Source organism: Chiloscyllium plagiosum, unplaced genomic scaffold, assembly GCF_037043375.1.
Source record: "Chiloscyllium plagiosum isolate Xiang-an unplaced genomic scaffold, Cpla_swu_hap1 HiC_scaffold_6, whole genome shotgun sequence".
Classification (NCBI taxonomy): Eukaryota; Metazoa; Chordata; class Chondrichthyes; order Orectolobiformes; family Hemiscylliidae; genus Chiloscyllium; species Chiloscyllium plagiosum.
This window is the reverse complement of record NW_028270144.1, coordinates 96,152,798-96,170,619: the sequence shown is the minus strand read 5'-3', so window position 1 is coordinate 96,170,619 and position 17,822 is coordinate 96,152,798. Positions and strand designations below refer to the sequence as shown.

The following is a 17,822-nucleotide window of genomic DNA, read 5'->3' as shown; positions in this document are numbered from 1 at the left end:
TCCTCTACAAATCCCCTGACTCTTATATTTTTCAGTCCCACTAACAACCTCAGTAGTTTTGCTTAGACCTCATGACTAGGACCACATAAACATGGGTTTCCGAATTAGTGCACCCCTGAGCATAAAGGTAGATATATATCTAGCAATCTTGTTATGACCTCTTTATGTTTGAACTAAAGGAGCATATTGACATATTAGTGAGTCTCAGTCCTTGGAACAGTAAGTAACAGCTTGAAGTAAACATCACATGGAAGATCACGATGATTTAACATAACAATAAAACAGTTTTGATGCATATTTTGCAATTGCCAATAAAATATTAAATTATTTTTCAGTATTTCATGCAATGATATGGAATTGTCATAATTCGAGCATATATAAACATATTGAACTGGACTTTATGTCATCTCCAACTCCCTTCCACCATCCCCCAGATAAACAGTCTGTGGAAGAACCTACCCAGCAGAAGAATGGCTGTCCCACATCAGTTGATGCTTGTTAGCCATTAGTAGACCATATGAAGGATTTTGGCACTCAGGGACAGGAGGTCCACCTCACAGATGCTAGCCAATTAGATGTTAGTAGCTTTCTAATGCTATCAATACCATTGGGAGATATGCCCAGTGCTAGTACTGTTCTCCAGGCTTGAAGAGGAGAGCTATATTGGATCAGGGTTTGGGATGTGTTTAGGGGCCAGACTTTGAGATGCCATGGGGTGAAGGGAACAAGGCAGTAAATTAACACCCTGAGAATAAAATTTAAGAAGAGATTCCTGCCCTTTGCCAGCCCCTCAGGCAAACTGGCGCTTCATGGATGCCAAGTCTTGAGATGCTAGATCAGTTCAAAGTCTGTCCCATTTAGCATGGTGATAGTGTCACACAACACGTTGGAGGTTATTCTCACTGTGAAGGCAGGATTTTTTCTCCAAAAGGGCAGTGCGGTGGTCTCTCTTGCCAATACTGTTATGAATAGATGCATCTGCAGCGAGCAATTTGGTAAGGATGAAGTCAGGTATGTTTTCCCTCCTTTTGTATTCCTCACTACTGGCTGCAGACCCAGCCCAGCAGCTATGTCTTTTAGGATCCAATCCCCTTGATCAGTAGTACTGCTGCTGAGCCATTCTCGGTGGTGGACTTTGAAATCCCCCAACCGGAGTACATTTTGTACCCTTGCCATTCTCAGTGCTTCCTCTAAGTGTTGCTCAACGCGGCAGAGTACCGATTCGTCAGCTGAGGGAGGACGGTAGTTGGTAAACAGCAGGAGATTTCCTTGTCTATATTTAACCTGAAGCCATGAGACTTCATCAGGTCTGGAGTCAATGTTGAGGACTTCTAAGGCAACTCCCTCCCGAGTGTATACCATTGTGATGCCACCTCTGCTGGGACTGTCCTGCCAGTGAGACAGGACATATCCAGGGATAGGAATTGTGATGTTTGGGACATTGTCTGTAAGGTATGATTCCGTGAGTATGGCTGTCAGGCTGTTGCTTGAATAGTCTGTGAGACAGCTGTCCCAGTTTTGGCAAAGCCCCCAGATATTAGTGAGGACTTTTTAGGGTCGACAGGGCTGTTTCTGTTGTTATCTTTTCCGGTGCCTAGGCTGATGCCAGGTGGTCCATTTGGTTTCATTTCTTTCTGATTTTGTAATGATTGATCCACCTGAATGTGTGAAGGGTTTATATCCAAAACTTAGATTCTCCTGCTCCTCGAATGCTGCCTGACCTGCTGTGCTCTTCCAGCACCACTCTCACATCTGATGTGCCACCGTGGTTAGCACTGCTGCCTCACAGCGCCGGAGACCCGGGTTCAATTCCCACCTCAGGCGACTGACTGTGTGGAGTTTGCACGTTCTCCCCGTGTCTGCGTGGGTTTTCTCCGGGTGCTCCGGTTTCCTCCCACAGTCCAAAGATGTGCAGGTAAGGTGAATTGGCCATGCTAAATTGCCCGTAGTGTTAGGTGCAGGGGTAACTGTAGGGGTATGGGTGGGTTGCGCTTCGGCGGGTCGGTGTGGACTTGTTGGGCCGAAGGGCCTGTTTCCACACTGTAATCTAATCTAATGTAATCTAATCTAAACCTTTCCATCTAGGGCAATAATCTCCTTTCATTACTATTGATTTCTTCTGTTTAATATTAGTGTAAGATAATCTGACTCTATGTTCATTGAAGTACACGACACAGTTTTATTCCTGGTCAGGAGCTTGAAATTTAGACGTAATCAGACCCTGTAAATTTTGTAACAATCATTAAGAGAAGTCAGCAACACATTCTTTCACAACATCAAATGTTCTTGGAGACAGTTAACAGATTTAAATATTCTTTAGTTGAAAAATTAAAATGAGGACCAAATTGATGATATTGGTTTAAGAATGAAAGCAAGAAAACTTGTGTAATTTGTGTATAACTCTAAGACTAACACCAGGTGCTACAAGTGATGAAATGAACCAAAGTCCTGAGGCCTAGCATAGCATAAGGAATAGCTCACAATGCATTCACAAGAGCTTACTTAGTTTTTGATAGCAACCCTCTATGCATGACTTAGCCAGTGCATGTAGAAGGCTGTTTTGCCCTAGGGATTCTTGCACATAGTTTTGCTGACATTTTTAGGCAGCAGGCTGAAATACTTGGTGTTGGCAAGTGGGCGGGGGAAGGGGGCCTATTATTTCTGTCTTCAGATTCAGCCACATTGTGTTGTCTTGTCAGCTCGAGTTGTGAATGAGTATTTTTTGACCATGTCCACAATCACTTTCAATTGGAATCATGAACGGAGCTGAAAGAATGTGGAATAATCTGATCAAACAGGTAATGTGCTTGTCACAGAAGAAGCCACAAACCTTGGCTTATTTAAATATTTTCAATAAGTTTCCTTTGCAAAACTAACAAGGTCACAGAAACCATGGGATTTGTAAGAATTAATAGGGGCATAAGAATTAATGAGGTTTCATTTTCAAGTATTGCATAAGGGATATATACACAAGCAAATCTCCAGTGCTGTGTATCAACATCACAATTGTTATGTTGTCATTGTAAAGAAATGCTTTGTTGGCAATTATTCCTAAGGTATGTTTTAAACGTCTAAGCAGTTTGTAAAGGAAGTTTCCAGTCATTTTAACAATTTTCTGCAATGAAAATTAGTCTGGAGACAAGAGTTTGAATACATAAGCAAAATTTTAATTATTATGGATTTAAATGGAAATGTTAAAGTTAAATATCCCCATCTGGTTTTGCAACTGTGAAAATGATATTAAAATCCATAAATTGTAAACCTGTGATAGAACCTTTGTAGCCTTTTTCTTACCACCTACACTGTTGAATTTGAAAATAGATTAAAGTTTAAACCCCATTCTAAATGTGGACAACAGAAGTATTCTTTTCTATGTTTGAAATTGTGGTCACTCTAAATTACCTAAAGTTAAGTTTGAATATTGTGGTTATTGTTATTTATATTTATTCTGTATGTTAAAGATAAAGGTTAATTGTTCATTGATTTATCTCTAAACAAAGTGATTTGTTGTGATTTTCCATCGCAACTCTGCAAGTTGCTGATATGAACTGATATTGCACTGCCTAGTTTCTGAGTCCTTGGACTTATATCAGCAGCGCTTAGCTACAAAATTCCTACAGAGAAAAATTTTCCGTTTTTTGTATATTTTACTTTAATTCAAGTTTTATCAAAGTTTGCGACCAGCGCTTTATTTATTCAGTATGCCATTTAGAAACTCTTTTCCAAAATATTAGACTCCCTTCTAAAATATATTGTAACTTCCCATTAAAGAGCCCTACATATTTCAAGATAGATTTAAATGGTATTATACACAATCACAATGGGCCATTGCATCTTTGAAGAATCAGGGAGAAGATAGTTCATCAATTCAAAGTCTCACTGAAAATTTGGAGACCTCCACGATGTCTCATAAAACTGTATGTGATAAACATTGATCTTGGAAGTTCAGTATGTTATGAAAGAGAGGATCATTAAGAGTGAATTGGTCCCAGCAAAGTGATAGGGTGGAATTGATAAACAGTGGTTGTCCAATAATGACTTGGAGGTACTGGTGTTGGACTGGGGTGAACAAAGTTAATAAATCACACAACATCAGGTTATAGTCCAACAGATTTATTTGGAAGCACTAGCTTTCGGAGTGCTGCTCCTTCATCAGGTGGTTGGAGCAGTGCTCCAAAAGCTAGTGCTTCCAAATAAACCTGTTGGACTATAACCTGGTGTTGTGTGATTTTTAACATTGTCCAATAAAGTGTTCAAACTATTAAAGTCCATTCATCTTGGTTAATTGGGATTAATTACAAACTTTCAGAATTTGAGCAATTAATAGAAGGCAATGTAGCACCTTATACTTCACATACTCATAGGCTTGACAATCCTAAGACATAAATACAGTAAATAAGGGGTGGGATGGAGATAGGCAGAATGATACTGACCACAGAACAGACACATCATATGCAAATGAGAACTGCCTATAGTAGGTATAAGGATGACGTTCATACCACTCATATGTGTGAATGGAGGAATGTGACTTTGTAGGGGGAATAGGGAAGTTCAAACAGTGGCTACGTGCCCAAGATGGTAATCATGAGGTAAGATCTAGACTGGCAACATTAGGTGAAACAATGCAAAGCAAGAAATCCCAGTGCAAGTTTTTAGTTGATCGGGAAATGCCTATAGAAAGTTATCACATACTTAGGACAGAAACTCTGATTGTGAGAGGGAAGACAATCAGAGCAGTAACCTAGAAAAGCATAGGGCAAGTAACGTAATGAGATTAGGCAATAACTTAATGAGATTAAGTTACTACGTCTTTCTAGATATATATGATAATAAATAACTCACCAATAACATGACTAGAAGTAGAAGTCCTTATGACAGAGATGTTTTGGTAGCTCCAAACAAATTAGAAAATATTTTAATAAGAGAGGCAAAATAAATAAAGTGCTAAACAGTGGAAAGAAATTTGTGTTTACAGAGGAACCTGAATTATCCAAACGAAATGGGCAGGCAGTATTTTGTTCGGATAATTGATTATTCGGATGACTGATCCAATGCCTCTCCTCTGGGACTCAGTTTTCTGAAGTTTCCTTTTTCCTCTCTCTGCCTGCCTTGCTCTCTCTCTCTCTGTCTCAGGGTTTGTTTCTGAGCAGACACATACTTGCGTGTAAGGGACCTGCAGTATTGCTGAAGCCTCTCCCTGCCATTGTTTCACTTCAATGAGATTGACAGAGCAAGCACTTGATGAGTCTGCTTCCCGTTCAGGAGACTAGGCAGCAGCACAGTGGGTCAGTGAACTACCCCGCCCCTCCCCCCCCCCCCATACCATGTGCTTTTAACCCTCCATATTTCCAGCCAGCGGATGGAGTGAAGTGACCAATGCCTCTTATCTCTCCTCCCCAATGGAACTCTGGAACAAAATAAAGGAGTGGAGACAGCAGCCAGACTGGACACCAACAGCAACACTGCTGCTGTCTTTGAGGGGGGGGGGGGGGTGAGTCTCAAAATAGTGTGCGCGTGCGCACACACGCGTAGTTTTTTACTGCAACTTTTTGACAAATTCCCTCTCTGCCTTGTACAAGGCAATGTTAGAGAAATTATTGGGTGTCTTTATTTGAGAATATTCAGTGCTCTGAATTTGCCCAGATTGTCATTCTGTCTGTCTTCATTCGGAGAGAGAGAGAGAGGGAGGGAAGTCAGTCATTTGGAGACGGTGCCTGGGCTCCCATCGATGTCCAGGACTGTTCTCGGCAGCATTTCAATAAGTCAAATTCACTTATAATCATTGTAAACAAAAGACGCGATTGTCGCACCAGTGCTGGTAACACCTCTTTGATATAATGTTTTCACAGGACCTTGAAATCTTCTTTGGATAATCTGAAATTCAGATAATTGATATTCGAATAATTGAGGTTCCTCTGTAATTGCTTGACTGGGGACAGCCAACCTTATCACACAACTGGATATGTATGGTGTAGGGATTAGAACAAGGTCAGCCAAATGGACCTCATAAAATATGAATTCCCTAATTGGGGCTATTAACTTAGTCCAATCAGGGAGTCCTGTCTGACAGATATAAACAGGAGTGTCAGGGGTTCTACTCACTCTAGGAGCCAGCTCTGAGCTAGCTAGTCAGTGTCATGTAACTAAAGGGTGACTTGGTGGCCCAATACCAGCCTTCATAGAGTTATTTCAGTGGCGATGAGAGTGGGATTTCAAACAATCCATAAACTCCTTTTCGCAGCTGGATAAATACCTAATCCTTCACATAGAGTCCTTATACACAAATACGGTGGGGGGTGATTGGGAGGGGAAGGGGATGGGGAGCTATCCTTCTTGAAGCTGAACATGAGTCATGGATACTTGCAATTGCAGTTAGGTGAGGATTCCCAGAAGTATGCTACAATTAATGCCCATTAGGGTTTGTGCCAAAAAATGAGACTGCCTTTTGGGTATCATCAGCATGTCCCATTTTCCACCAGATGATGGAGACCATTTTACAAGGTCTACCCCAGGTCGCCATTTAGCTGGATGATATGTTCAAAACCAGGAAGATCAAGAAAGAGCATTTAGAAAACCTTGACATGGTGCTTAAACATTTCTCCAAGCAGTGTATGCCTTAGGAGGGAAAAATGTTTATTCCAGACAACTCAAGGGACCTACTTATGTTACAAAGTCGACAAGACTGTGTTACACCATTGAAAAATAAAGTGAGTGATCAAAGATTCCCCGGCTCCTACGTGTGTACCAGAGCTTAAGTTTTTCCTTGGTTTGGTGAATCATTACAGAAAATTCATACATAACCTGGCATCTAATCTGACACCCTTACATTTGCTATTGAGAAAAGGTCAGCCTTCGGAATGGTTGCATAGCCAAGATGTAGCCTTTAGGGAAATAAAGAAGCAGCTATTGACATCTAAGGTATTGGTACACTATGATCCCAGGTGAGATGTGGTGCTGACCTGCTCACAGGTATCAGGATATTGTTGCCTCAGTGGTGACCCAATGGAGAGGAATGCCCAATAGTATATGATTCCAGGACTTTGGCTGTTGCCTAATTAATGTCTGTCCAGATGGAGAAGGAAGATTTGGTGGTCAGCTTTGGTGTGAGAAATACCTTTATGACATAAGTCTGCAGAAGTAACAGACCACAAACCTTTGCTAGAGCTACTTAAAAAAGGACAGCTGTGCTGCCCATAGTTTCAGCAGTGGGCTCTTATTCTGAATGTATACAAGTAGGAACATCATCCAGGAGGCCAAGTGGCAAATATGGATGCCTTAACCAGCTTCCCTTTGGTGGATACACCACCATGGTGCCTTCACTAGACGAATAGTTTTGAACTTTCTGGAACCCTTCCAGTCACCGCAGACAATATCAGATAGTGGACGCGAAAGGATCGCATCCTGGAAAAACTAAACCAGCTGTTCACGATGGGGTAGACAAAAGGGTCATTACAACCAGAATTGAAACCTTCCTGGACTTAGCAAGACCTGATCACCATAGAAGATGGCATATTATTTTGGGGAGTATATGGAGTACTTGTCCTAAGCAAAGGTCACTGCCAAATACAGGCTGAACTCCACCAGTGTCATCTTGAGATTTCCAAAATGAAAATGTTGGTAAGAAATTATGTCTAGTGGCCAGGATTGGATGCCAACATAGCCATGTTGGTGGGTGCAGTGCTCAGAGTGCCAACAAGAACAAAATTAGGTGGCTCAGTGGTTAGCATTGCTGCCTCACAGTGCCAGGCACCCGGGTTCAATTCCTGCTTTGGGCGATCGTCTTTGTGGAGTTTGCACATTCTCTCCTTGTCAGTGTGGATTTCCTCCGGGTGCTCTGGTTTCCTCCCACAGTCCAAAAATGTACAGTCAGGTGAACTGGCCATGTTAAATTGCCCATAGTGTTAAGTGCATTAGTCAGGGATAAATATAGGGTAGGGGATTGGGTCTCAGTGGGTTACACTTCGGAGAGTCGGTGTGGATTTGATGGGCCAAAGGGCCTGTTTCCAGACTGTAGCGAATCAAACAAAATTGCTGTCAGCAGCTCCCCCACATTAGTGGGAGTGCCCAGGTAAACCCTGGACTTGGTAACATGTTGACTATGCCAGTCCTTTCATTGGCTATATTTTTGGTCATTGCGGACACTCATTCAAAGTGATTGAACATGCATAGAGCTCATTCATCAAACACAGCAACGACAAATGAAAAGTTGCAAACATCTTTTGTGATACATGGACTCCGGGAGGTGTTGGTCACAGTTAACAAGCCATCAAATACTAGCAGGGACTTTGAGTATTTCCTAAAGTTGAATGGTTTTTGGTATGTAAGGACAGCCCCATACCATCCGTCATCCAATGGTCTGGTGCAAAGATCAGTCCAAACATTGAAGGCAGGCTTAAAATAAACCTACAACTTCCCTTGACACTAAACTGCCCTAATTCCTGTTTGGTTATAGGATCACACCTCATGCAACTCAAGGACAGCTCAGCAGAGTTGTTCATGTGGAGAAGATTTTGCATCAGGTTAAATCTGATCTTTCCAAACCTGGGGACGGTGGGGGGGGGGGGATGGACTCAGGAATGGCAATGCCAAACACAAGACTCCTCTAAGTGAAAGGTACAGTTTACTGCAGGGGACAAAGTTTGGTGTTGAAACCACGGAGTGGCCCAGCTTGGGTAAGAGGCACAGTTGAACTGAGGTCAGGTCCCATCATGTACAAAGTTCAGTTGGGACAAGTGGTTCTGAACAACAATGTGGACCACAAGAAATCTGCAACCTCACAAACAGAGCAGGAACAAAGCATACTTAGAGTCTAGATTAGAGTGGTGCTGGAAAAGCACAGCATCCGAGGAGCAGGAAAATCGACGTTTTGGGCAAAAGCCCTTCATCAGGAATGGAGGCAGGAAGTCTCCAGGGTGGAGAGATAAAAGCAGTCCTCACTTTTGCCTGCAAAGCATACCCAGTCCATTGGCAAGGCTGTCAGAATCTATGGGTTCTCTCCCTCTGCCTAGCATTGAAGAAACCTCTGGAGATAGGATGGACAGAGCAGGTGTCGCAGCCTCAATGCTGTTACCACCTGATGAGTTTTGGCTAAGATGCTCCAGGCATCAGAGGCGAATTATGGTCTGGTGTTTGTTGCAAGTATCTGAGGCAAATTCAGAGGAACCTACCCTGTGCAAAAAAAAAGCCCTAAAAGAAGCTACAGGAAAAAGAATAAGCATATGTCTCTGGATTTGAAAAGATGTAGTGATTGTAACAAGGTTAGCTGGGTTGACACCATAGAATATAAATTCCATGATTGGGTCTGCTAACCTGGTCCAACCAGGAGTCATTGCTGACAGATATAATCAGGAGTGTCAGGAGTACTGCTGACTCTATGAGCCAACTCTGAGCTAGCTTGGTCAGTGTCATGTAATATGTATGTACAAATAAAGGGCGACTAAGTGACAGGTTACCGGCCTTCATGGAATTATTTCATATGTAAAAGCCCTCTCAGTTGGGAAGAGAGACTAGAAGATCTAGAGGTTAGAATGGACCTCACTATAGTGGAAAAAGCAATCCTGAAAAGGTTCTTAATCTGTATTGGCCTCATATGGGGAATGGGGGTCAGTAAATGAATAAGTCATTTTTTTCAGGCTTAGATATTTCAGGGAGGTGTTTTTGAAACAGTCAAAACATTGAAACAATGTAGAAGAAACGCTGGGAAATTAACGAAATGCATTTGTTGATGCATTGACAAAATGATATTTCTCGGTTAGTTCTGTTTTGCTGAACGCATTCAGCTGTAAACAGATACAACAATGTTCAACTAATATCAAAATAGGAAACTGTCAGGAACCTTATGATGCATGTCAATGAGTTTGTCTAGAATTTGACCAATTTGTTTTCAATTGGATGAAAGAAGAATTTAAAGTTGGAGACCAGGCTTGGGAGGCCTTTAAAAATAAGCTTAGTCATTAAGCAGAACAGGTTAGAAGTAACATTGAATCAACAATCATATTTACAAAGTATTACTTTTATCCCAATAAGTCTTAGGTTCTTAGAGAGAATTGATCTTGCATCCAACTCATTGACATGCATCATAAGGTTCCTGACAGTTTCCTCTTTTGATATTAGTTGAACATTGTTGTATCTGTTTACAGCTGAATGCGTTCAGCAAAACAGAACTAACCGAGAAATACCATTTTGTCAATGGGTTAGCAGACCCAATCATGGAACTTGTATTCTGAGATGTCCACCTAGCTAACCTTGTTACAATCACAGTTACAAATCTTGATTGCACAGCTAAATTGGTTGTGTACTCAGACAAGACCCAAAGCCAGTTTTTATAAGTTAGAAACAAGTACAATATATAAAAAACACTTTTGGGAAGCTGAAAAAATAAAAAGACTGGTTAAAAGTAGTTTAGCTTTGAAAGCACTGTCTCTAGTCAAAGCACAATACTTAGCTTAACTTCACTATCTAACTTCAGGGTGAAATAACATTCCCATGCAACATTATCTAAGCATGCATAGTAACACATTTCACTCTCGGAAAAGTATGGCTATCTCAGATGTTACACAATGCTGACCAATGAAACCTTGCAGGATGGAACCCTGTAATCAATTGCAGCAGCAAAACATTAAGTATTCAAACATCTAGGACAGCACCTAATAATAGCAGTTGAGGCTGGTAAACCATTTAACACATCTCTTTGAATGTTTTTGACTTCTCAGGTCACAAACAGTCAATACTTGCCTCACTTGATGAAATGCATTGTGAGACAAGAAGAAAATCTAAGTGAGCTGAAAATTGAGAAAATAAAATGTGCAATATATTCAGAAACAATAGCATTGAACAACAATAGGAAACATTTAAAATATTAGTCGCTTGACAGTACAGAACTTGAGGATTTTTGAAAAAAAAAGCATTCTGTTAAAGCATTTCGTCCTGCAATTATCAGAGCAGAATTGCAAATGTACCAAATCTCAAAAGGAACAATAATTTTATACAATATAAAAGTGCTGGTTGTTTGGCAAGTGAATTCAGATTGGCAAAGGCATAGCTAAGTTTTGTTCAAATTTCACCCAGGCAAGTCAACTCTAATTGTTCAAGTCATTGCCATGTGGAATGTATGAGACAAAAGCTGACCCCAAACTCTTGTTCAGTTGGAAAAGATTTATGCAAGGACACACTTGTTCTGTTATTAAAGAACAGAGCCCTGACATGATCCATGCAGCAAACCTAACTGATGATCTTAAAGTAGTTCTTAGTATAATTCATTACTACCATCAGATTGTTTAACAAATTTATCTATTGAAAAATTAGTTGCAAAGGTTGGATACTATGTTCTGAGTTTTACAAGTGTATGCAGGTTGGATGTGAGCTCTGTACATTATCTGTCACAAACAGGCAAATGGACATGCTGTTTGATAAGATAATAGTATATTATGCAAACTTGTGAATGGTCCTAAGATTTCATTTTTAGTTCTGAAACATGACCAGTCTGCTTCATAATACCCTGGGTGTATAAAGTGTCTCAAAAGGTCATGAAGTTGGTGAAACCAGCCTATTCATACAGCTACCATGCATAATAACACATATGGCATTCTCCACTAACAGGATGCAGCCATCAGACTAAAAAAACATTCTGCCTACCACACAAATTAATAATGTGGTGTATAAATTTCAGTGCCACTGACGTCAGATATGTAAGACATATATTGCAATTACTGTCAGATAGTATCAAAGCACGCATTTCTTTAGCTTTTCAGAACATGCAGAGTAATGTTGCTACCCAACCAGCTGGTGCTTGGAAAAATCAGAATATAATGTCCAATGTTAAATATGATCCCACAATTGGAAAATCTTTAACTAAACAACTCAATTTTACTAATCATTACGCTATTAGCCAATTAAGATCATCAGTTGTGCTCACTTATACATGCTAAAGGTCACGCTTATTCACACACAGAAACAAGATATTCATGCATTGTGTCTTTGTCAAATGAACAAGAGCTGTGGCGGTATCCTTTTCCTGGTGCATTCCTCTTGGCCTGCCTTGATGATTGGTGCTGACTTACCTGGTCTTAATCAGGGGAAAGTTTGCATTTAACTGTTTCCATCTGCCTTTCCCATGGTAGTGACTCTGCTCATCAGAGTCTAGTTGCCAGCCAATCAACCCTGTCTCCTCATGCAGTATTAATTGTCGTTCCCTTTGAGATTTGATATTCTAGCCTGATGAGAACAAGACAATATTACTTGAAACATAGTTCAAAAGATTACAAGAAATATGTATTCCATCAACTCAAAAAAAAGCTAAATATCAATGGGAAGCCATAGATGAATAATAACATAATACATAAACATCAAAAGAACAGTTAGAAGGCAAAGAAGAACCATGAAATTAAACTATTAAGGAACATAAGACAAAATAATAAAATATTTTAGAGGTTCATAAGTAAAGGCAGGCTGATGGGGTCAGTTAGTTCAGTTGGACAAACAGCTGGTTTGCCACACAGAATAACACCTACAGTGTGGGTTCAGTTCCCACAGCAACTGAGGTTACCATGAAGCACTCTTGTTCACATCCTTTCCCTTCACTTGAGGTATGGTGACCCTCCGGTTAAAACATCACACCTGTCTGTCTGTGTCTGTCCTCCTCTCTCTCTCTGAGTAGCACCATGGCAATTTTATTTCTTAAAGGAAGGCCATTACATGAGTTGGACTATTAAGGGATAAAAAGAATAATACCCCAGTTAATGAGAGTGTGAAGGTAGAAATACTAAATAATTATTTTGCTTCAGAATCTACCAGAGAGTTAGAATGGAAACATAATATTTCATGATGAGTTTAGAATCCGTCCAGTGTGGAAACAGGCCCTTTGGCCCAACAAGTCCACACCGACCCTCCGAAGAGTAACCCACCCAGACCCATTTCCCTCTGACTAATACATTTAATGCTACGGGCAATTTAGCATGGCCAATCACCTAACCTGCACATCTTTGGACTGTGGGAGGAAATCGAAGCACCCGGAGGAAACTCTCACATTCACAGGGAGAGCGTGCAAACTCCACACAGATAGTTGCCCGAGGTTGGAATCAAGCCCAGGTCCCTGGAGCTGTGAGGCTGCTGTGCTAACCACTGAGCCGCTGTGAGTTAAGAGGTAAATGAATTTTACTTGAAACAGGATGCATTGAAATACCTATGCAAAGCCAACAAAATTCCTGATCTTGAAATAAATCCAAAAGTATATAGCTGAGGCATCATCACCCATTTTTAACAATTTATTTGAAAAAGGTGTAGTGCTCGAGGCTGGCATTTGGCTAATGTAATTCTCATTTCCTTCTTCTATATTTTAAAAAAGGAGAATATTATGTGCAGGGAACTATAGATCTGTTATCTTAACATCAGTGCTAGAAAACAAATGGAATCTTTACAAAAGAAGAAAATAGAAGAACATTTAGAAACAAGAAAAGAGCTAAATAGTCAGCATAGATTTGGGAAGAGAAATCTTGCTTGACGAATCTTATTGAATTTTTTTGAGGCATTAACAGAGAAAGTAGACAATATTAATGCAGTAGATGCCATTTTTCTGGATTGTCTGGATAAAGTACCCCATCATAGACTAATGAATAAGGTAATAGAAGGTGGTATCAGGAATAAGGCGAATAGATTGCTAGCTAACTTAAAGACATAAAGCAGTGAGTGTGAATAAAGGGTAATTATTTGAAGTGACAGATGGTAGGAAATGGTACTCCTCAAGCGTCAGTGCTGGGATCACTACTGTTCAAAAATTATTTTCATGATTTGTACTTTTTATTTCTAACTGTGTAAACAATATCAGATTGAGGGAGAGGCAATATTGAAGAGGATTGGAATAAATTACATTAGAACATTAATAAACATGCAGAATGAATAAACTAAGTTCAACACTGGTGAATGTGAGATAATACATTTAATAGGAAGAGCAGGAGTTCACTTGTTTTGGAAGATGCAAGTCCGTGTGAGGCAGAAGAAGAGAGATCTTGAAGTACAACTGAACCAAGTATGGAAGTGTAACTGCAACTGTACAAGGCATTAGTGAGACCGTACCTGGAGTGCTGCATACAATTATGGTCCCTTTACTTGGATGGATGTAGTTACATTGGAGGCAGTTCAGAGGAGGTTCACTAGATTGATTCCAGAGGTCAGGGATTTCCCTTATGAAGAGAGATTGAGCAGCTTCGGCTTATACTCTGGAATTTAGAAGAATGAGAGATCTAATTGAGCTTTTTAAGATGTTGAAGGGAATTTACATAGTCAGTATAAAGAGGATGTTTCCTGATATCTTCTATAATGAGAGGTCATAGCTTTGAGATAAAGTCTATCAGATTTAAAACAGAGATGAGGAGAAATTACTTCTCTCAAATGGTTATGAATCTGTGCAATTCTCTGCCCCAGAATACTGTGGATGTCAGGTCATTAAATAAATTTAAGGGGGAGATAGATATTTAGTTAGTCATGAGTTGAAGGGTTGTGGAGAATGGGCAGGAAAGTGGAGTTGAGGTCAAGTTGAGATGAGCCATGACTGTATAAAATAGCAGAGCAGGCTCAAGGGGCTGAATTGCCTATTCTTTCTGCTAGTCACAAAACATGTGCCACTGGTTAGCAAGGAGTGAAAAAAGAACCAATAACTGGGTTCAAAAATATAGAATTAAAAAGAACATAAGTTATGCTGAACCTGTTTCAAACATTGTTCAGACCACTCTGAAGAGTATTATGCACAGTTCTGGTTAACATACTACAAAAAGGACAAAGAGACACTGGAAAAGATGCAAAAACATTTACAAGAATGCTATCAGAAATATGTGTGTGTATATATATATATCAGGAGAGGATTAATAGGCTGGGATTCTTTTCTCTTGAAAAATGAAGACTGAGAATTGACCTAAAAGTTGTCTTTAAAATTATGAAAACTTTTTTGTCGACTCAATACAGAGAGAATGTTTTCTATTGAGATGTAGAGCAGAATGAGAAACTATTAAAAGCCACAAAGAAATCCAGCAGTGCAGAAGAAAAGTTTTTATCCAGAGTCATAAAGAATGCAGAACTTGCTACTGTAGGGATTAGTTAAAGCAAATATGGACACATTTAAGGAAAAGCTAAACAAACATATGATGGAATACATAGTCACATGATTGATTTCAATGAGGAAAATAAGAAAGGCTCATGTGGAGTATAAGCATTGGCATGGACTAGTTGGATTGAGTGACCTCTTTCTGTGTGTATGCATACGAAAGTGAAATAGAAATATGTGAATACTTTAGTTATCGATAAAATATCTACATAACTTCAGATGACTGTTCATTGGACAGTTCAACTTTTTCTAATGTAAGCAACTTAAACATGTATCATTTGGAGTTTTTGTAAACTTTAACATTAAAGATTAAGAAGATATATCTGATCCAACACCAAACGTCCTAACTGCTGTGAAGGCAAAATATCTAAATCTACCTCCACCACATGATTTTGCAGAATGTTCAGCTTAGAGTATTTGTTTGGCACATGGGGTATTTTCCTTTTTACACATTAGGATTCCCTGCATTAAATGCTTCTCTGCAAAAATGACACTGCAAAAATTTTGAGTGCATTATAACTGCAGTTCTTTTTTGTAATATTTGCTCTTTGTAGGTCATCAGAGTTTGATTATTCATCTCTGCCTTTACAAAAAATAACACTTCAGTTGGTTCATAAGGAATTAAAAGCTTTAAAGGAATTCTATGTATTTTACAATGAAACTTTTCATTTTAACAAGTCACAGATAAGTGCATGCAATTCAATATCTTAATCTAATTGCATGAATATTCTTTTTGCTCAAAATATTAATGTAGACAGTACCCATAACAACCTTACAAAATAATATTAACTTCTAAGTGCCAACTTGATTGTGTTTTCCTGTAGATAAGTGAATGGCTTTCCCTATAAATTACATATGAACCTATTTGTCTCCATTATAAACATTACAACGAAATTAATACTTTTTTTAAAAAATCTTTTGTAGATATACAGCTGATGTGGTGATTTTTGGCCAAAGCCAAGACCATTGACTTTTCATGGTTTGTATATCAACAAGACAATAACATGGAATAGTCAAGCATCAATGCCTTAATTTAATATAAAATGCAGTACTGCTCAAGGTTCCTGCAGACTTCTGGATGCTTCTTATAAGAAACTGGAATGGAATCAACGTACAGTGCAAATCATCAGAAGTTACCTTTTTCTGCATCAGTAATGTGTCTGGAGACATTAGCATGTACCTCAGAAGAAGATTGTTTGACTGGTTGCGAACAAGAGAGATTGTACAAGATAAACAAAACTGAAAGTAATGATCCAAAGGGAGATAGTGGTCAATGTTTAGAAAATGAGAGTCCTTCTTCACTGGTCCATGAAGATGGACCCTTGAAATTGTGCACAGTGTCCAAACATCCCAGTAGGAACACAGAAGTTGATGAAGGGTGCCACTATAGAGTCATGCCACACCTACCAGAGTGGAATTTGGAAAGTGGTGATGAGGAGATGGAGTGTGCTTCAATTCTTGAGGTAGCATCATCCAATTCTTCTCTGCATAAAAATACACGCAATGCAGCAAGTTCATTAAGTAAGCAGAAGGTTGAAAAGTTCAGATCCAGTATTATCTTGTTTTCTGACAGTGGATCTCAAACTGAAACTGTACCTACTGAAATGACTGAACTTTGCATTTGTGAAGCATCAGATGAGTTATATGCACCTGAAGATAATTTCATAGAGTTACCGCACAATGTGGGATATTTTATGAGAAACGGAAAACAAGCAATCAATGGAAAACAAAACTGCAGTCTTCCTACTGAGAAAACATCCCTGTGGCAGCTTGGAAAGCATGCAGAAAAGGTTAGGATTCCTGAAGAATACAATTCATTGAAGCAAGAAGAAACAGGAAAAGGGGTAGGAATTTGCAATATGTACTGTCGTATTTTGTTTTACATTGAGTAATATCATTGCTGCTGATAATTCAGAAATTATTTGCAAAAATATTGAGTATCACATAAATTGGAACACATTGTCATGGTTCATTCATTAATAGATAACCAAAGTGGGCGGCACAGTGGTTAGCACTGCTGCCTCACAGCATCAGAGACCTGGGTTCAATTCCCGCCTCAGGCCACTGTCTGTGTGGAGTTTGCACATTCTCCTCGTGTCTGCATGGGTTTCCTCCAGGTGCTCCGTTTTCCTCCCATTGTCCAAAAAAATGTGCAGCTGAGGTGAATTGGCCATGCTAAATTGCCCGTAGTGTTGGTGAAGGGGTAAATGTAGGGGAATGGGTATTGGTGAGCTACTCTTCGGAGGGTCAGTGTGGACTTGTTAGGCCGAAGGGCCTGTTCCCACACTGTAAGTAATCTAATCATATTCAAATTAAATTTAGAAGCTTTTGAATTGATTTTTTGCTTTAATCAGCACCTAATATGCTTATTTGAAATTTTCTTACTCACAGTTTGGGAACGCATGACATTAGTTTCTTTGAGGTTTGCAAAACTTTCAATTTTTTTGTATCACAGTGAATAATGGGTTGATACTAATGGAGAAAAATTGAATCACGTACCTTCAGTCTATGACTTTTCATATTTTTTTCAGGCAGTTGTTGTACCTGTTATTAGTTCCGGAATAGGTGGTAAATCTGTTACAAATATCAGAGGAAAAGAACATGCCATTCCATTCAATATAAACACCTGTTTGTCTTGTAGCTACCATTTGGTTTAACAAGCATATTTGATCTGAATAAATAAAACTGTAGCTCAACATGTTAGGCTATTAGGAATTTTTCTGTAGGC

General features: G+C 39.5%; 1 protein-coding gene across 1 annotated transcript in view; it reads left to right on the top strand.

Annotated features, from left to right (window-relative positions):
- Positions 1-17,822, top strand: part of stard13b (StAR related lipid transfer domain containing 13b) — a 550,394-nt gene that overhangs the window by 27,786 nt on the left and 504,786 nt on the right. Inside the window, exon 2 of the mRNA XM_087988237.1 lies at positions 16,019-16,938. Coding sequence (XP_087844363.1) covers positions 16,195-16,938 — 744 coding nt within the window. The 5' untranslated portion in view covers positions 16,019-16,194. The remainder of the gene's footprint in view (positions 1-16,018; positions 16,939-17,822) is intronic.